General features: G+C 34.9%; 1 protein-coding gene across 2 annotated transcripts; it reads left to right on the top strand.

Moving 5' to 3' along the window:
- The first annotated feature begins 7,557 nt into the window (after positions 1-7,557).
- pik3r6 (phosphoinositide-3-kinase regulatory subunit 6) lies at positions 7,558-21,098 on the top strand. Of its 2 annotated transcripts, none has more exons than XM_026262991.1 (20): positions 7,558-7,715; positions 8,665-8,769; positions 9,569-9,658; positions 9,992-10,083; positions 10,466-10,534; positions 10,799-10,931; positions 11,086-11,155; positions 11,823-12,006; positions 13,011-13,152; positions 13,380-13,466; positions 14,568-15,027; positions 16,453-16,552; positions 16,678-16,800; positions 17,846-17,953; positions 18,247-18,349; positions 18,419-18,486; positions 18,697-18,787; positions 18,903-18,955; positions 19,222-19,328; positions 19,921-21,098. In XM_026262991.1, the coding sequence occupies exons 2-20, from the start codon at positions 8,721-8,723 to the stop codon at positions 20,075-20,077; spliced, it is 2,286 nt and encodes a 761-aa protein (XP_026118776.1). In that variant the 5' UTR covers positions 7,558-7,715; positions 8,665-8,720; the 3' UTR covers positions 20,078-21,098. The 2 variants fall into 2 exon arrangements, with proteins under 2 accessions (XP_026118776.1, XP_026118777.1); XM_026262992.1 differs by having other exon boundaries at positions 7,561-7,715; positions 8,668-8,769.
- The last annotated feature ends 447 nt before the right edge of the window (positions 21,099-21,545 follow it).

Genomic DNA, 21,545 nt, shown 5'->3' with positions numbered 1-21,545 from the left:
ACAAACACATAACTTCATAATCATACTTCGCGTTGTGATTCAGAGATGCTTGTTGGTCTAAATAAAGTTGGTAATGAACCCTCAATATAATAAGACACTTTCGACGCCATCGCGAAAGACAGTACAAGCTCATCGAAATCCATGTTGTGGATTGTTGTGATGTCATAAAACCCGGAAAACAAATACTGTAGTCCAAACGAGCCATTCGTTGTAGTTCTAGAAAAGGGATTTGCCATTTGGAGTGGACTTTGATATTTGTAACTTTGTATATCTTTTATGCCCAAACATACACACTACACACTGACTAAAATTCAAAAAGTGAAAGAGCATAATAGGACCTCTTTAAGTCACTTAACTCTCACTTAAGAGAGCAGGAGGTTGCTGCTTGATTATGAGCCACAGAATAATCCATTCAACCATTTATTTCACAACACTGGATCATTCAGGAACAAAACACCATTTACTGCTCAGAGTCAGGCAGGGGTTAATGGTAAAAATAATGAGTTTTTCTGACAGTTTCATTCATTTATTTTAATGGCTGCCCATGCGCAACATCCTTTCATCATGTGAAAGCTCTTTACAGGAAACACTAAGTTGAACATCAGCTGCATATAGCCCTTAGATATCTATACAGATATGTATGAATATCTGTATCTGCAACAGTAGCTGATTTCCACAGGATTTAGATTTGCAGTAGTGTTAGATAATTGTGCGCATGGTAAAAAAAAAAAAAAAAAGCTCTTAAAAAAACCCACCACAGATATCAGGTTTTTACAACTATGATTGTGTGGCAATTTGTGTCAGACAGCTTCTGAAATGTTGTTTGGAACATTCAAATGCGTTATCTACATCTAGATCATATCTATGGCATATGGTCTGTACGAGAAAGCAGACTTGATTATAGTTGGCCTATTAAGTCTTCTTGTCCAAGTTGGTAGTTCTTTTGCCATTGTGTCAGCAGCCTAAACTACTTACAAGAAATAGATATGATTAGAACTCCTTAAAAACAAGCTTGTTTTATTTGTATCCTTATCTTAATATGCAAATACAAATGAAGATTATCAGTGGGGGGGAAATGCTGTGGAAAAACGTGTTCAGTTGCTAGACATGCAAAAAAACAGGAATTTTTTGTTAACACTTTAGTATAGGGTCCAATTCACACTAATAAGTAGTTGCTTATTAGCATGTTTATTATTAACATATTGGCTGTTTATTAGTGCTTACAAAGTACATATAATGCATGACATCCATAATCCTACCTAATACCCTAAACTTAACAACTACCTTATAAACTATTAATAAGCAGCAAATAAGGAGTTCATTCAGGCAAAAGTCATAGTTAATGGTTAGTTAATAGTGAGAATTGGACCCTAAAATAAAGTGTGACCAAAAAAAACTTAAAATATGACATAAAACAAGTTTCACGGTTTCAATTAGATCATTTTTCATCTGCTAAAAAAATGTGCGGTTTTAGTGTCTGCGCAGGCTTTTTCATACATTTATTTGAATGGAATGGGGAACCTAGACTAATTTTCTTGCAGGAAGTTACTCAGTGGTCTCATTTCTGCTCTTGCGACACACAACCCTTCTCAGGAAGAAACAGTATTTACATGTAGTTTTTCTTCTCTGTGTAGTTAAATAATAACAATAACACTGATGCTAAAATAAGATCCAAGTTAATAGTCTCCTCCCATGTTTTGAGCCAATGTTTCCGGGATTGTATTACTGGTGTGGAAGACGCTAGGGGAATGATTTAGTTCTTGTGCTGATTGCAAAAGCAAGATGCAAGGAGGATATGATAAACATGATATGTTACATAACATAAGAAACATAAGAATTAATCACTGTTTTAAATATCTCTCAGATGCATTTTGCCATAAACCCTGGTTTATTATGATTTGGATGTGTAGTATAATAATCCTATGATTTTAGATAAAATCATGTGCTATTGTTGATGCTTCTAGGATACTGGTAGAAGAGAATGAAGGAAGAATGACTGAAAGCAGTGGTCTGTTTTTGTGAGTGGATTTATAGGCATACCTCATGCTTCATGCTTCAGCTGCCTGTAGTTTATTTCCCATTTAGGTCAGGTATGTCTGTGCCAAAGTTTCAAAGGTTCAGTCTGCCCAAAGGCATCTTTTTGCTATTGAGAGGCCAACTTCTCTTAGATGTAAGTCTACTGTATATAAAAATAGAGTTTGTTATGTCACAGAGTCTTTGTTAAACCTGATGCATCATGAAATATCTCAGTATAAACCGGTAATTATTAGTGCTTGATAATCTGTTGACATGAAGATTATTGTGTAAAACCCTGTATGCATTACTGCACAGCAATAACTGTTACTGTTTTTGTCTTAGTGGAGCAATTGTGATTCATACATCTTTTCTGGTACAATTCATCAGCAGTGATATATTTGACCATTATTCTTTAAAATACCTGCTTTTGTGTTCCGCAGAAGAAACAAATTCATACAGGTTTGAAACAATGTGAGGGCAAGTCCACACAATCAAAATGTCCACACATGTCAAAATATATATAAAAATACATCATAAAAGTAATCCAAACCAGTTGAGTGAAAAATAATCCAAATATTTTGAAAATACACCAAGACATCATCTGATAACCAGAGTTAATTTAGGCTTTTATTTATATGTAAACATTAATAAATGCTCATATTACACTGAATATGGTAAAGTGAAGCACAACAAGTGAGCTACGTTTATGCTATTTTACAATGTATTTTTGTACTTTACGGATACAATAGGTTTTTGGTTGTGTGGACTGTCAATTGGAAGGAACAAAAATGAAGATAGAATATAAAAAATATTTTCAAATGCATTCCTAAGATGTGAGTAAATGATGACAGTATTCACATTTTTGGGTGATTTTCCTTTAGGTGTAACTCCGTAAGCATGAGAGGTATTGTGAAGCTGAGAAACATTCTTACCAAACAACAATAAAGTAATAATTATTTTTGTGGTATACTCTCAAATAAATAATTTCTTGTTGGTTTTGTTTTGTCAAGGTCATTTGGTAACAGCAGCTTTCATGTCACTGTGTATTCTATATGATCTGAGACAATAGATGACTTTAATATTGAGCGACTGACACACTTCACACTTCCCTCTGCAGACTTCTGGCAGGTTTACTAAATGTTCCTGTCAATGCATGAATCTGCCTTTGGCTCCATTGCATTTGGCCAAGATCATTTAAGGTAGACCTCCCTCTCCCTACACAAACACATTTCCCATGTCCAGAGAGGCAGACCACTGATGTTAGCGGCAGGCACTGATCACTGTCCACTGCTTCCTTATATTGTCTAGCAGTGAATACAGGATATCTGAGTAATTGATACTCCATAACTGTAAAACAACTTTCTGGTGGCCTGCTTTATTCAATAAACTGTAATATAGGCCTATAGCTTTGTTCATTTGTCTTGATTAGGTTTACACAGGTTTACATTTAGTTCACCCAAAAATGGAAAACACTTTACAATGTAAGGTTTAACCTTAGTTGATTTGTTAGCATGAACAATGAAAGTACTTTTAAAGCATGTATTAGTCTTAGTTAATGTTAATTAATTAGTTAATTAAAACCAAACATTATATCTGATAATATTATTTAATGAACCTATCTACCAAATACAATTTGTTTCGATTAGGTATAATGTTAAAGGAACACTCCACTATTTTTGAAAATAGGCTCATTTTCCAACTCCCCTAGAGATCTTCGGATCTGGTGGTAGCACTTTAGCTGTAGCTTAGCATAGATAATTGTTCGTAGCTATATCGGCCTAGAAAATCGCAACTTTTCATTTTCTGTCTATCTTAGTACACGATGTAACTACAGAAGAGTCGAGTTTTAAATAGGAAAAATATTGAAACTCTTTGGTCATTTTTGAGCGAGATGCTAACGCTCTGCTCAGATCAGCTAAGCTAAAAGTGCTACGGCCAGACCGAAAATGGTAAAACACAACTGTTTAACTCTAGGGGAGTTGGAAAATGAGCCTATTTAAAAAAATAAAAAAATAGTGGAGTGTTCCTTTAACAAATATTTTTATATATAAAATAATAAATGTACAGCTTACTGTGTTAAAATTAATTAACAACATTAAATGGTTGAATTTTCATTTTTGTTTTAACTTTCCTTTGTGTTTTTATAATTATAGTTTAATGTACATACAGTATGTGAGAAGCTGCAAAAGGTTTTCCTCAGTTATGTTTCCAAATATCTTGCTAGCAAGCCAATTCTTGTTGTTCTGACAGAAAGATCATTGGCCAGTATGGCGCGTGCAAATCAAAAGGGTTCTTCCTCTTTGTGAGAGTGAAGTGTGTACCGTCCTAGTGTGGGGATTTCCACAGCCCTGCAGGCTGTCTTCCCATCTGAAGGTGTGTTTCAGAGAGATTTCCTGTTTTGTGAGAAGTTTGTAGCAGAGACGCACAATCGGAAGTCCCTGTTTTCTTTCCCACTGTTTATTTTTTTTATTTTTAAGTACATCCTGGTCTTAACTTTACAGTCATGTTAATTCATTATGAAATGTTCTACATATATGTATGCCATCTAGAATTGAACTTAAATGTTAATTATAATATTTTGCCCATTTATATCATATCATAGGCTTCACTTTTATGTGAAAAGGTCTTAAAAGGGCAAAAAAAAAAAAAAAAAATCAAAGATTACATTTGAATTCTGCAATCAAAAAAATCTTTTAAACCTGGAAATGAACTGAAAGTTTAAAATTATAAAACATACTCCACTGTTCACAAGGAAAAGAAAATGTATGATGTTAATCGTGGGTTCCTTTTAAAAAGAAAGATTATCAGATTTCCTTGTTTTCACTGAAACATGCAATTTTTTTTTGGAACACTGTCAAATTATGATGAGTAACATGATCATCAGGTTTCACACAAACGTGGAGTTCATGTCAAATCAAGCGTTTCTGTCATTAAAGAGGGACAGATACTAAACTGTTCTGATATATTCAACTGTCAGTTCAACCTTTAGGTCAAACTGTCTTGCTGACACTATTATATAATTGTATTAAATTAGAAAACTGTTATATCACTGCATTTCACTATTGCTATTTTAGACTTGACTAGCGGCTTCAGTTATTAGAGGCAGTACAATTAGTTAAAATGAGGTTTAGAGGAAGTTCAAACTCGTGCACCAAAAGTTCATCCATTGGTGTTCAAGTTCATCACAAGATCTAGCTGTTTACTTGCCACTGACAAAATTATTATAATATAATTATTTAGCTAAATACTTTAGGCCTGTCACAAGTATTTGTTTTTAAAATAATAGACACTATTTTAAAACACAACAAATGCATTTTACTTCACTTAACATTACACAGCTGAATCTATAGGATTTACACAGCTTGTTAAAGCAACTAAAAATAGCATGCAGGAGGAAGTGGTTGTTTTTCCTGTTAGTTCTTAGAACTCTGTGTTTCTAGTCCAGATGAACCCTATAAAAGTAGGGTACTGTCTGCATACAGCATGTCAGGTAGCTTTCAAAGGTGAGTGCCATAGGCAATGCAGGGCTGATCTAATGAGGAGTTCTGAGAGTTTTCATCCCCAGAGATTCTGAAAAGTCTGCAGCAGTGAAGCTTGACTGAGTGTGCCATAATATAGTTACTGCACACACACACACATACACACGAACAGTTGCAAAGAAGGACAGTGATCTTGCATAAACCTGCCATCCATTCTCCTACAGGGTTGAAACGACACGAGGGTGAGTAATTAACGCCAGAATTTTCATTTTTAGGTGAACTATCCCTAGGTCTTCTGTAAACGTGCTGCCAGGGTTGCGAGTTTTCAGCAGAGCTGTGCTATTTTGAAAATGCAGTCGCGGGAAACATTAGGCCACAGAGCCGCTTGTTGCATTTTTTGGGCTACTTATATAATGTACTGTGACCGCCAATGAATGATTAGACAAAGAAAATTGAAAGTAGATGCTTTTACCAATTTATTAAAGAATAGGCTACCTGGCAACCTAAGGACCGCTGAACGATCGAGGTGAGATAGTATGAGGGACACATTTATTTTTTTATTTTTCACAAACTAAGGTGAATTCCGCTCACACATGGAAATTTAAGGCAAAATACTTGAGTTTGGCATCGTAGATATAGCCAGGAAACTGTTTGGTACATGTTTTTCAGAATATCTTTTGTGTTCAGCAAGAAGAAACTCATACAGAACAGCATCAGAGTGAGTAAATGATGACAGAATTTTCATTTTTTTGGATGTACCGAAATGTAAAAAGTAAGTAGGACAGGAAATAAAATACAGATTAAATAGTTAGAAATTCACCCTACATTCACTGTAAACATGTCTAGCTAAAGTCATCTAATTAAGATTTAAAACTCTTAAAATTCTTATTCTTACTCTTATTCTTAAAAAAAGAATAATCAAAATTAAAATGTTTATTTAGAGCCCTTTATGGGAATCCTACAACTGTGATTGGACAAAGGAAAAAATTGGGCAGATTTTCATCCCTTTTGTGTAGGTTTTGAGTCAGCTTTGGGCTTTGCTTGTATGTCTACCAACCATAGTGATAATGATGTTAGATAAAGATGTCCAGACTGTCAAACCTAGATGTTTTTCTGATCAAAATGACCATTTTGACAATTATTTAACCTTTATTGGTGCAAAAAACTTAAACCATAAAACATAAACCAACTTTGAGAAACATAACATAAAAACCTAAAATTTATCAATTTAAGTATATCAGCATATATGGTGTTTATTATTAAATAATCCTAATAAAAAAAAAACTTTTCTTCTTATTAATATTTGAAAAGTGTCATATTTGAAAACTTTTTGAAAATAATGATTCAAATATGAACACATACATTCTAAGAGTAAGTTCAAATATAAAATAAATTTTACTTCAAGTTACACCACGTGACATTTTTACATACTGCATGCAGAGCCATTATCTCTAAGCAGAAGTAAAGACTGAACATAAAGTGAGAAAGTAAAAGTTTCTAAGCGTAATTTTTTCTCTCTTGACTGGCCCTAAATATATCTCAGCCGTGTGTGTGGTCCGCCCCCACATTTATGGGGACAGGATATGTGTCAGGTCCTGTCATCTACACTGTCTCTCTTAGAGTGAGGGCCAAGTGAGCGACAGGAAGCCTGTGGTTCAGCGAGCTGCTTTCTGTGCTGATGCAGCGCTCTTGACCCTGTTTCTCTTCACTTGTTCAATGTCTTTTTGTGCAGGATCAGGGGCTTCATCTCTGTGTGCTAGTTTTGCCGTTCTGCAGCACTAGGCCCATACAAACCACACCTGAGTATGTGTCACATTGTTTGGCTATGAACGTTCATGCTGAACTTGCCCAAAATCCAGATCAGGGTGTTGTTTGGGTGTGATAAATTAATCAAACAAATTCAAAAGGACTTTCCTTTCGGTGTGTCCACACACCCACTTTGCGCGCGTCTTTCACACATTTAGCCGCTGTTTCTCCCCTGATCCTCCTTCTAAACTTTCCTCTGTGGTGCCTCTCTCTCTCTCTCTCTCTCTCTCTCTCGTCCCTCCCTCACATTCACTCAGCTTTGAGTCAGAGTTGCAGTTGTCCTCAGTGACAGCCGCAGCAGTAAGAGGAAGTGTTACACAGTGTGCAACTCTCAGTGTGACTGTTTGGCCAGCATATGTTTTTTATACATGCGGCATATGATGTAGTCCACTGATAGTCTCACAAGGACGAAAGGTAAGGCACCAGACTTCTTTTTCTTCAGCAGACTTCAACATTTTAATGCACTAACAGACGGTTGCTGCTCACTATAGATAACCTGTGAAATATGCGTCTCTGCACTGAGAAACCAAGCTGTCGGAAAGTTGCATAATTACGAGCTGTGTCGGACACTAAAAAGGGCCCCTTGTTTAGTTTCGTTTATTTAATCTACATGCTTTTTTACACTCGTTCTGGCTTTTTATCGTAGTATTGTTTTTTTTTTCTCTCCCTTTCCCTTTCCTCTTTCTAGTTTTTTAGATTCTGTTGTAACTTAAAAGTGTCTTAGCAATGGAGCAGTTAGTTGCATTGTGTTTCTGGACAGTTATAAACCGTGCCTGAAATGAAGGGGAAGTCTTCTTGTTTAATCAGTAGTGGGTAAACGTGCACCTGAGGCTGTTAGCCATGGTCATCTGCGAGTGTGTTTGCTTTTTGGTAAACAACCTTAGTTATCAATTACTGTAAACAGTTTAGTGTTGCATATAATCATGCCAAGAATATCTTGATATTATCTACTGTGTTTTATAAGCTCATGAATGTACAATTTAAGTGAGATTAAATTTCAGCATCATGAAGTGGAAAATAGAAGAGTGAGTCAGGATAATGTGACCAGCGCATTAAAGGAATAGTTCAGCAAAACATTTACTCGAGATCATGTCATTCCAAACCTGGATGCATTTCTTTCTTCTGTGGAGCACAAATATATATATACATTTTTTCAGTTTTTATTTTTTCATTCAATGCAGTCAAATGTTGTTTGGACCCAGATGTTCCACAAATTCTGTTCTATGGCGTTCTGTGGGAGAAATGGAACAACGTGAGACCGAGTAAATGATGCCAGAATTTAGTATATTGTAAATTTAATGTGTTCATTTTGTCTTTTAATTTTCTATACTCATTTTCTGATTATATTTTGTCTTTGTGTCAGCAGTCACATTGGTGATTTGTTACGTTTACCTCATTATGTAAGGACCAAGCCACAGCATGGCATCTTGGAGAAATTCTAGCAGTATTAATGTTGAGGACCCGGCAGGTGAGAGTTACACCTTTTTAGAATACATTATAAATAACAGAAGGTGACAAATCACTATTTTCATAATTGATTATCTACTTGATACTTAAACATTTGCAGTACCATTTTAAAAAAATATATATGTTTTTAAAGAAGCCTGGGTTGTTAAACAGTAATATTGTGATATTTTATATTACATTACATTTTAAAATGTAATTTATTCCAGTGATAGCAAAGATGAATTTTCAGTATCCATTACTCTAGTCTTCAGTGACATTCTAACAGTTAAAAACAGTATTTTGATGAACTTTGACCCCAACTGACCCCAGACCTTTAAATGGTAGAATATCTCACACATATGTGACCCTTGACCACAAAATCAGTCATAAGGGTCAGTTTTTCTGAAATTGAGATTTATACATTATCTGAAAGATGAATAAATGAGCTTCCCATTGATTTATGGTTTGTTAGGGTAAATACAACTGAGATACATCTGAGGTGCAAAAAAATCTAAATATTGAGAAAATGTATTCTTTAACGTTGTCCAAATGAAGTTCTTAGCAATGCATATTACTAATCAGAACGTTTTTATATATTTACAGTAGGACATTTACAAAATATTATCATGAAACATCTTTACTTAATATTCTAAAAGATAATGGCATAAAAGAAAAATCAATAATTTTGACCCATACAGTGTAATTTGGGCTATAGCTGCAAATATACCCCAGTGACTTAAGACTGATTTTGTGATCCAGGATCACATATCACTTGATTTATATCAGCATTCAAATGCTATGTTGTTGGCTTCTCTTTAAAGCTGAATATGCTGCCATTGAATCCGAAATCTACCGTTCCCTGCTAACCATTATGAGAGAAATGGACATTGAGCAACCAGCTGTCAATAAAGGTATGACTGACACTTAAAGATTACACCTAATAAAATAGCACACCTGAAGGCCAAACTTAGATACAGTTGATTGCCATACATGCTATGAAAAGAAAAAGACGAGTTAAAAAAGACACGGTTTCTTTAAGAACCACAATCTGTAATCTAATCGTTAGAGTGATCTGTTCATGTTGCGTATAAAGGCCATGTCAAAAACTCAAGCTACTCTGTAAGCATCAGTAGCATGCAACATCTGGGGTGCCAGTTTCAAATGGCAGTATCAATGCACAAAATTTGTTGCAGGCATATTCTAGTTGTGTATATAAGAGCTGTTCGTTTTTGTTCATTCTGCAGGAATGCTGAGGTGGACATTACACAAGAAAGTGCAGGACAGTTCACTCAGGAGTCTGGCTTTGGTGAGAGTGGCCATCAAGGAACTAGAAAGAGTGAGTCACCAGTTTCCATGACATAATGCTTTTTGAAATATACCATTACATTTCCCATTTTAGTAGCTGTCAAATTAGTTCACGCATGTTCAGTTAGTATGACCTAAATACTATTATTGTATTTAGTGTTTATTATGACAGCATTATTTAAAGGTACTTGCCTAAGAAGCTTGAAATTATTACCTATTGCTACTGTCACTACAAAGAGTTCACTTATTATAATAATAGTTAACAATTACAGGATAATTGACTACTAACAACAGTTAATTTACACATAATGTGTTTAATTCCACAAAGAAAAACTGTTGGCTGTGAATGACTTATAGAATGATTTATATGAATTAGGGAATGATTGGATGATTTTCCTTGTTTTCGTATACAGGCTGAAAGAACTGACTGCAAGAATCATCTCATTCCTCTACTTCATACACTTATATATGCTGTGATGCAGGTAAGAGAAAGGATGGCTACTCCCAGAGCTTTTAACTGTCCTTCATTTTACTTTTCGGCTAGTGATTCTCAGCTGGTTTTCAATCAGGATCCAGATATTCCATCAAGTGGGAATTAAAGACAGCACCAAAATTGTTTCTTTGAAATGAAACATAGAAATGTGTCAATATTATGATGCTGTTTTAGACATTGGCTCATTTGTCTTGGAGGGAAGTCTGAGGGTTTATTCACTTACACACACATCCTTCCTTGTGTTTCTTTGCAGACAGTATGCATACCTGATGACCTCTATAAACGAGTTTATGACTTCTGCAAGAGGTTGTTGACTCTGCCTCAGCCGTACTGCACTGTGGGCCTTAGTTATGCTGGCCAAATGAAAGCAGAACGACTTGCTCCAGGTTTGTGACTTTCCTCAAACAAAATCTGATAAGCATCTCTCCTGATCTCAGTTTTTCTGTTGGCTTGTAGCCAAGAAAAACTTATCATTAATTAAGTCATAATTAAGTAAACATGATCCCTGTGTGTATGACGTGCATTTCTTTTTTCTCATAGGCCTTTTGTATCAGAAAATGATAATCGCAGAACAAAATCTGAAAAATGAACACTATCCTCACCAGGAGAGGTGAGTCAATGTCAATGTGTTTTCAAAACAGATTGAACTTCTTTTTTTTTTTTTTTTATGTAAAAATAAGTGCCAAATGTAGCACATACACTGTTTAACAGAAGACATTTATTAGAAACAATATAAATATTGTTTACAGTTTAAATGCTCATTGTGAGTTTGTGATACATTTTTTTGTTGAAGTATTTTGCTACCCAAGCACAATGTAGCCACTTTCTGGTTGTCAAACATTAGTGGAGCATATATCTGTATTAATATTAAATAATGTACATCTGTGATTACATCTACTATATGTGGACATAATTATATTAAGAAAATATTGATTTATGAGAAAAAAACAAAAATGCAACAATTTTATCTAATGCAACACATAACATAGGAGTAAATGGGGAAAACCGGCATAGTAATTATTTGTGAAGTCAACAGTTTTAATGTGTTGTGCATCCAAATATTTAAAGCCTGTTATCATATGGATTATTTTTTTATGCTGGTAATAATTGCTTCCAGTCTACATGAGTTTGAGGTTGATGCGGCTGCTGAAGTCAGCAGGAAGCTTTATCAAATAAACCTCATGTCCGCCCAGTTAGAAGTGAATCAGATCAATGTCTCTCTCTCTGAATAACTGTGTTCATGAGTTTTTGATGGCTGTGTTCTGTGCCATGTTCAGGGTGTTTGTGTTTGCGGATCCTGCAGTATTTTCCGAGTCACTTAGCACGGTTCTGAAGGCTGATATTGAGGCTCAAGGAATGTTCCGGAACCCATTGAGCTTGATGCGCTGTGTAGTGCAGCACAGTCTTCAGGCGGCGCTGGGAGAGGATTGTCATGGGCCCTCTCTCAATGATGCTTTGCAGGTCAGTGATGTTGTCTAGAAAAGCTAGTTGTGGACTATCATAGCCAAGAAGTTCACTAACAAATCTTAGATCCTGAAACTGACTAATGCATATCTAAGTATCCAAGTAATGCTTACAGAGATAAAACATAAGATGCTGCATAAATGATACACTTGAAAAGATGAACTTTTTCTGCACTTTTTTCATTGTTTGTTGGTAAAACAATGTAATAGAAACTAATTGAAGAAGTTAGGGATCAGTCAGATTTCTTTGTAATAAATTTTATTTAAAAATTATGCATTTAATTGCTGAAAAGTAACTTTACATTGTTACGAATTTTATAATAAGAGACAATAAAAGAGTAAAAACTCATACTGACCCGAAACTTTTGAATGGTAGTCCTGTAGTAGGTCCTGTTATGTATTTTTTTTGCATAATGTATCACCATATGTACATGGATCTGGTATGAATTATATACTTTTCTGATATACATCATATGCCGTTTTCTAGGCAGCATCATTTATCACAAGGGTCAAGAGTACAAGTATTCAGATGTTACATTTTGTCACAGCAACCAACTGTGAATCAGAAATGATTACTGGGACATAGTACAACATGCCATTTTGCTCTTACCTAGTCAAAACTCCTCTGCTAAAAAAAGTTTATTTGAAGAAAAAGAATTAAGTATTCTAAATGAATAGGAAATGGTCTGTACCTACATTTAACCTGTGTTTAACAGTTTAAGTACTATATAATTTTAGTTGTGAGACTATACAATGATGGAGACAAAGGGTGAGCATTTATTTCAGGTCAGCATCTCTCTGTCTCTGTCCAAACGTTAGCCGTCTGCAGTTTATTTTCAGAAAACTCAAAGCAACAGGGCAGGACATCCACTGGACATCCCATATGTGTCTGTCTGAATTATGGCTGTATGTTTGTGTGTGCATCTGCATGTGTGATTCCATGCTGTGTGGCTTTCTGTGTAAGTGTTTGTGTGTCTGATTACCTGTCTGTGCTTATGTCAGGAAATGGACCAGGATGTGGAGTCGTACCTAAATGAAGTGCTTGCAACAGTAGACCAGAGCACAGGCATTAACAGAGTTGATCGGGGTCAGACCAGACAGAAACTACAAGAGTTATACTTACAGATCCTCCGTGACAGAAAAGGTACGCTCTTGTTTCCATTTCTATTTCTATCACTATATTCTATTCTGCACTCTCACAAACACAAACAAAAACTCTTTACCAACTCCATCTGTACCAAAATAGCTTTTTTTCCTCTAATAAAAGACCTAGATATATTTTTTCCTCCTTTTTTGATATCCAACTTGTGTAGCTGAATCAGGAAGCAGGATTTGTTTGTGGTGTCATTGTGACGGTGTTTTGGGTTTCAGGTCTATTGTCCGACGGCTCCCTGTGTGATGTTCCGCTTCCCAATCCGGAGATGAGTTTCCATCTGTGGTGGGAGGAGGAGGAGCTCTGTAAGTGGATTTCATTTACAAAAATGTTTTTGGCCGGGGCTATTTGTACTAGTGTTGCAAGATAATAATAAATATTGAAAAATATTCAAATTAGTTGTGTCAGATACAATTGGCACCTCAGTGTATTGTAATAAAGCAGTATGCAGTAATAACAACTTAGTCATTACATAATGATTAAAATCATGAATTAATTCTAACTTGTTGGGACCTTACTTGTCCCTATCCCCTCCCTATACCTGCTCCATAACCTGCAGATCAGTAAAGGTGTCCTCATAGGTCCAGGAAGGACCATATCCAGTTTCAAGTAGGCCTAGTGAATGCTTGTAAAAAGCTTTATTCCCACTATTAAATACCTATTAGCACATTTTGAATATTTTCTTCTTTTTAATTTCGTATAAACAAGCTGATATGTGATAGGAATAAGTTTGGAATTCAAAACACAGTGGATTCGAACTTGCGCCAAATGTGTTGAGTCTCCTTAACTCTCCATGTCTTTGTCCCAGCTACTGATTTGCTTTCTTTTGTTATTGTGTGTATGTGTGTGTTAGTGTTAATAGCCTTTGACATTGATTGATTTATTGCATTGATTGCATTGATTGAATTGACTGAATTGACTGCAGACTTTGGTCTCTTGGTGAATCTGAGCATAGTATGTGACATTGTTGAGAATTGATACTCTAAAGGAGATTCCAGTGTTTTTTTTTTTTTTTTTTTTTTTTTTTCAGGAAACACAAGTACTTTTATTTAAGTCTGAAATATAAAAAATTTGACATAGGCAATGTCAATTCTGGACTGCAGCTGTCCTGCAGAGTTAAGCTCCAACCCTAATCAAACAAACCTCTACAAACTAATTAAGGTCTACAGAATTACTAGGGCTACAGGCAGGTGAGGACTTTTTTCAAGGTTGAAGCTTAACTCTGCAGGACATCGGCACTCCAGGACTGACATTGCCTATCCTTGCATTAGAATATAGCAAGAAAAGTATTTTTAGGGTTAAATCGCATAGAAATAGACCGTAGCCTAGATGACCTCATCTAAACCCAAGAGATTTGAGGCTATTCACTAAAATACAATATTTATTTTCATCCTCTCTGCCCACAGGGAGAGAACTGGCCAAATTCGTCCGTTCTGGATCATTCAGTGAAAACCTGATGAGTTCAGAGGACTTCTATATGTCTGACTTACCCATAGACCTCAACTCAGATATGCCACGGTACTCTGTCATGTCAACGGACAGTGGGATAGAGCGTGACATGCAGGGAACTGAGGCTTTTGACATGGAATTTCCTGGAGGAAGAACCTTAAAGCCTGAAATTACCAGTGGCCGACTGTCACGGCGTGGAGGAATTAAGGTAAAGCCGACTGTAACCGAAAGCATGGCTCTGATGCAGGAAGCACTGGAGGAGACAGGCACCGCTTGCAGCAGTGGCACACTGCAGAGGAGAGCAGGAAATAGTAGTACCAACTTGCCCAAGGAAGAACGGGACTACACTGCTAAAATAGTGGTCATGGGAGATGACCGGGCAGTGGGAAGGCTAGCCAGGGCATACTACTGGTTAAGGTATGATATATTGAGCCCTATCATAAACCCAGTGCAAGTGTTTTTGCTAGTTTCAGCCTGACGTAGTTCTCATTCACACGTCCTGTTCTGCCTTGTTTAAATAACAAATGCATTCATGGCATGGGCTTGCTGGTCTAAAAAAGAGGTGCATTCAGGCGCATTGTTGGTGCATTGCTATTTTTAGGAATTGAAAATAGACTGCTCCATAGACCAACTCAAACCTGGTTTAAAGTCTGGCGCAATATTGAAAAATTTAATTCCGCCATGAAAGCAAACCTGCCATGGTGTGAGTGCAACTGGCTTTTAAAGGGAATGGGAGATGTTATCTCATCTGTGATATTTGTTATTTTTTCACTCAAAGAGAAATTAGAGTGTTAATGATGTGATATAACCATCAAGTAAAAAGTAGTAAAAAGTAGTAACATATATTTGTATAATACATTATTTGGTTGCACTTTATTTTACAGTACGTGTACTAACATGTACTTAGAGTGTACTTACAATTAATTTTTCTAAGAAAGTTCTGGTAATACAAGGTAACTACATGGGGTAGGGTTAGGTTTAGGGGTAGGTTCAGGGTTAGTACCTAGTTATTACATAGTTATTGTAATTACTATAATAAGAACATAGTATGTACATGAGGAACAGGAATGTAAAATAAAGTGCTACTGTACTCATTATTTTTTAATAAAGTGGTTCATTGAAAAAATGGTCCTTTTCATTAATTATTATTTTTTTCATGTTTTCTGCACCACATGATTTTGTTGATACAAGATTTCACTAAATTACTTAAAGGGTTTGTTCAACCAAAAATGAAAATTAGACCATGATTTACTCAAGGTGTATATGACTTTCTTCTTTTAGAGGAATCCAATTGGAGTTGAAATGTCCTGACTCTTCTTAGATTTATAATGGCAGTGGGTGGGTGTTTTTGTTCAACAGTCCAAAAGAAGTCCAATAAAGTGCATCCATCCATAATAAAAATTGCCTTACATTGCTCCGGGGGGTAAATATAGGCCTACTGTTGCAAATCGATGCATTTTTGTTAGAAAATTATCCATATATAATCCGTTTTCTCTAGCTTACGCTAACTGTCGTACAAAAAAAATCTTGTTGTCTAAAAGAAGAAGATCATACAGTATAGACATATGATGCATTGAGGGTGAATAAATCACGAGCTAATTTTCATTTTTGGGTGAACTAACCTTTTTATAAATGTACTGTACAGAGAACAGACCCTACAAACCGATCACTTCAATTATTGTCTATTAAAGAAGCTTTTTGTTTCTTTGTAATAAGGAAGTTTTCTGTATGTTTCCTTGTTTTAAGACCATCAGATCCCTAAATGCTTTCACACCTTGTGTTTAGGCTTCTGTTATGATTGAATTAAGTTTCGAACAACAAAATATTGGTTATGCTTGACAGGAAACGGGAAGCCAGGAGACGGTTTCTTACTATGAAAGTCAACCTACAGATGTACTACATCCCTGTTGGTCGCCTGTCGTCTACAGCCTCTCCTGTGAAGGTAAATACCCTTTCCTTCCTTTGGAAACTTCAGCAAGTGTACTGAGATGAATACTGATTACTTTCATCAAAAAAAAGTGTCTTCCGTTTTAGCAGAACTATGATCTTACAGAATATCTGTTTTAGGAGAATTTGCCTTCTACAATCAATAACATCTGTGCTCTGGGCTCTTATCTTGGAATGGTGGATCCGTGGTACGATTGCAACATCTGTAGTCTTGGACAGATGATTCCTGATCTTGCAAAAACGGTATGTCAAAGATGTTTAGTGTATTAGCCATACTTGGGTTAGAAATATGAGCCTACATTTATGGAATGGGGAAGTTTGATAGTTTCTCTTTCAGGTATTTTTTTCTAGCATTTCCTGGTGTAAATGCAAACCTACTGTACCAGCTGTTCATTGTGAAAAACATGTTCCTCTTGCCGGTAATTTTTATGGTTAGTTTAATGATTTGTATATCAAGAAGTTTGTGAATAAATGCCAGAGTTTAATCCTTAGATATATTAGTATTACCATGCTGATGACATATCTGCAGATAAGCATAATTTTAAAATACTTAAGAGTACACATTACAGGAAAAGACTATACTTAAGTGCAAATTAAATGTAATGTTTTTGTCTTATTTGCAATAAAATTAAAATATTCTGGTTATATATTATAGTTATATTCATTTAAGTTATAAATTATAGTTTATAAAAAAAATTTTGCCTGGATGCACTGTAAGTTGCTTTGGATAAAACCGTCTGCTAAATGCATAAAATAACATTTTAAATTTAAATGTATATTAAATGCTGAACTTTAGCGTGCTTTTTAAACCCACTTATGTAGGATTCAAGTACATCTTTATTTATAATTATAAAATAACTTCTATTGTCCTGGTACTATGGCTAAATGGTACTGCCTAACATGCTGACAGGCATTTATGGTCAACTAAAATATACTTTAATGTAATTTTATTGAAACTTTTACACCATGTACATAAATGTGTACTTACACATTTGTATTGATGAATTGCTTGACTTTATAACAGTGCACTTTGTAAAATTGTACTTAAGTGTGTTACGAGAGTCACGAAGGTGTACTCTAAGTACACTTAAGTGACCTTTTATTTCTTTAATGTATTTTATGTGCAAGTACAGTTTTTGTTTTTTTTAATACATAAGTACACTACAAGTGAACATTAAAGATACCAAACATCACTCCCAAAGAATGATGTCAGTAAAACATTAAACTATAATTAACTCAAAATGCAAATGTTTTTTTTTTTTTTTTTTTTTTTTTTTTTATCTTCCAGTCCAGCACTGGTAAACCACAAGAATCTGACCTTTTTTCATCTGATGTCATCTCGTATTACGTGCGTATGGGACAACAGCCAGTGTACTTCAACATTTTCTACATTAAGGTGAGAATGAATTCCCTTTTGTACTGTTTTACGTAGTTAGTATTTTTGGACCGATCAGCTTGTGATTATGATGGCATGAGTTGCAGGTGTAATTTTGTCACCAAGTAAATTTACATGTAGAAAAAACAAATTAAAAGATTTGCAAGCAGCATAAAAACAAGAGAAAGTACTGAGCCACAGTTCAAGCTCAGAAGGTCAAGCTGTTTGGGTCCTTATTTAAGCTGTTGAATGATCTACAGAATACTTTTTTAAATTTATCGTTCTTTTTTTTATTTTCTATTCTATTTTTGCAGATTTACTTTTTCAACAAGTCCAAAGAACCTGTGGAAGATGTTTTTGTCACAGACCTGGAAGTGGATTTTCCGGAATTTAGAAAGGCCCAAGCTGCACATAAAGGTATTGCCACCCTAAATTACGGCCAGCAGTTCATTCAGCCAGTATTTACAGCCAACATTCTTTCCTTAGACACTGTCAAACAGAAGAAGATGCCTGCCGAGCTGTGTGGGGCCCTGATCTCGTTTAGCTACTTAAAAGTGAGGATCACTTCTGCTGTCTTTGTTGATATCAGAGTAGTTTTCATTTACCTTGTCACATACAATAAGACTGGTGTTGCTGATTGGTCGGTTTTCCAGTCAGTGACGTTCTTAAGTCACAAAGAAACATTCAGGATTTTTTCTAGAATTAAAAATTAAGTGACCAGCAAATTTTAGTTGACCTCATATGACCCTTCACATTCCTTTTAGGTGTCGCTAAGCAACAGGGAGGTTGAGAAAGGATTCTCATTCAGAACAACAGGCGCCCAGGTTTCAGCAATACCACAAAACAAAACAGAAGGTAAGGTTACATGATTTGACTGAAAAGGTATTTGTTTTTGTTAATCAGTTAGATTAACATTCACTTCAGCCTGAACAATTTTAAATAAATGACTATTTTACTTCCCACTTTGTAGATCTCAACTGTCTCACGGTCGCTTTCAGTGACACAAAGCCAAAGAGTTTCATGGTAGGTCTGGCTAAGACAAAACTCTACTTTTTCTTTCTTTTTTTTTCTTTTTTTTTTTGGAAAATCTATCTATCTATCTATCTATCTATCTATCTATCTATCTATCTATCTATCTATCTATCTATCTATCTATCTATCTATCTATCTATCTATCTATCTATCTATTTATCTATCTATCTTTATTCTTTATTTTTTGAACTCAAGTTTTATGTTTTGGACTATAACTGTATTCAGATATTTATGCTGTGATTTGTTTCTTTTTTTAGGAGACAAAGATCAGAACATGCCATTTTAAATTGAAGACGCCAGACAAATCAACTTTCACAGTACGTCTGGACAAAGACTTTCGAAGGAAATATATGAATGTTGAGAGGTAAGAAATCAGTGCTTTTTCTGCTCATGTTATCATTTTAATAAAGTGGTCCATTACCCACAATCAAAAGTGTGAAGTTGGTAAGTTGTTTTAGTATTTTCGGAAAGATAAATATAGGGTTTTATATATATATATATATATATATATATATATATATATATATATATATATATATATATATATATATATATATATATATATATATATATATATATATATATATATTTTTTTTTTTTTTTTTTTTTTTTCAAAATGTGATGGCAAAACTGAATTGTCAGCAGCCATTACTCCAGTCTTCGATATGATATGATCCTTCATTCAAATATGTTGATTTGGTGCTTTTTGGTTTTTATTATTGTCACATTTCAAAATACAAGTATTACGTAAGAAAAACAACCTGTTTAACTTGTTAACTGTGTAACTTACTGAGCCCAAACTATTGAACAGTAGTGTATTCTTTAAAAAAAATTGATTAGCTTTATTTAAAGAATAATAAAGACATAGAATTAGAAATGCCTTCTTCTGGTCCCAGAGTGATACAGATTAGATGAAACATTGATTAATTTTCATTGTACTACATTTTCTAACACAGCATTGAGGTTGCTCCATGTCGAGACCCTGGATATTACGTTCAAAAATCCTTGAAGTCAAAGTTCACGGCAGAAGGTGACAGTAATGCTGGACTGAACAAATACATGAGCAAAGGATTGACTCTCCCCATTAACACATTTGCTGGAATAATCGACTAAACGAACGAGGATCGGGATGGAGCCTGCTTGCTGTCAACATAAAGGCCAGTTCTGGACTCTTGCAGTATGTGTATTGTGTTTTAAACAATGCACTGTGCAGTAATGCCGCCGTGTGATCAAATGGTCAGCTAAGACACTTCGCCAAACAGGTTATACTGCAATATATACTTTTATCTGTGAATCACAAGTTGATCGGTCCAGGAAGTATTTTAATGTGTAACACAGCTAACTCACTAACACTAATGCATTCATGGTATTAAGTTTCTCAAAGAAGTAGGATTTACTTGAACTTGTTTTCTGCTTCAACAATCAACCTGTTCTTTAAAATGTACACATTAAGTCTATGTGAAGCAGAAAATTCTCCACACACTGCCAGGATTTCATCTGGATTTTCCACCAGAAAAACAGAATAACTGTTTATTTCAGTATAATGCAGGTGCAGTTGTTAGTATGTCTGTATAGCATAAAATATATGCCATATGACCAAGTGTTTCAGAGAAACTGACATTACCTTAATGATTTGCACTTCTTTGATGCATTCTTTGTTTTATGCTTTTATTTTTATCCCACTATACATGTTTAAAAAATGTAGGACCTTCCATAAGAAGGTTTTATAGCATCACAAACATGTTTCAGATTAAAAAGCATAAAGGACATGTATTTTAATTACTGTCTATGTGATTGATATGTGTAGAACAGCACTATTGTTACACAAAAGCTTCAAGCTTTGAAAGGTTGTATTGTGCATTAAGCTGGTCAAGAGTCAAATACTGTCTTTAACACAATAATTAGTGGTGCCAATGTTTTAATTTCACATACATCAATATCTGTACATTCTGAATTATATGTTTGGGTTCTTTTCCAGCTGTTTCTGGTCTGATGCCAATAATCCCAGTTTTCCTGTTATGCCAGGCATTTATTTTAACCTGTTAACTGTCACCCGTCCACCCTGTGGGACGCCTACATTTACTTCACTATATTACAATTAAATCTAATCTAATCTTGACAAACTATATATCGTTGGAAAGGTCTAAGACTCCCAAATATATATTTTACCAATACTTTTTGTTAAAAATTATGTAGGAAAAGTAATCGATTAATGTATGACAAGAGTGCACCCTCAAAAATCTAAATTATAACTGGAGGTTTGACCTTTGTTTAAAAAAAAAAAGACTTCCTCGTTGCCTTTTTCTCTATCACATTTTAGAAATCATCCGAAATTATATATCAACTGAAAACTTAAAATCTCAAAATTCATCCTTTAAAACCCATTATAAAATCAGACATTGCATTACCATGAAAATGGTACATCAATATCATGTTACAAAATATTTTCGTTCATGAATTATACAAATTTAAGTTTGGATTGTGCACTACAAAGTCTATGTTCAAAAATGTGAGTGACAGTTAAGAGGTTAAAGAACAAATATAATCACAATAATATGATTATCAAACCTAATTCAGTTTT

This window comes from Carassius auratus, chromosome 6 (genome assembly GCF_003368295.1).
Source record: "Carassius auratus strain Wakin chromosome 6, ASM336829v1, whole genome shotgun sequence".
Lineage (NCBI taxonomy): Eukaryota > Metazoa > Chordata > Actinopteri > Cypriniformes > Cyprinidae > Carassius > Carassius auratus.
This window is presented reverse-complemented; position numbering and strand designations above follow the sequence as displayed.

Excerpts from the sequence above, each read along its gene's own strand:
- pik3r6 (XM_026262991.1), top strand. The coding sequence starts at position 8,721 with ATGGCATCTTGGAGAAATTCTAGCAGTATTAATGTTGAGGACCCGGCA. Across the intron at positions 10,932-11,085 it reads AGCAGAACGACTTGCTCCAG|GCCTTTTGTATCAGAAAATG; the intron begins GTTTGTGACTTT and ends TTTTTCTCATAG. Across the intron at positions 18,956-19,221 it reads CAAAGCCAAAGAGTTTCATG|GAGACAAAGATCAGAACATG; the intron begins GTAGGTCTGGCT and ends TTCTTTTTTTAG.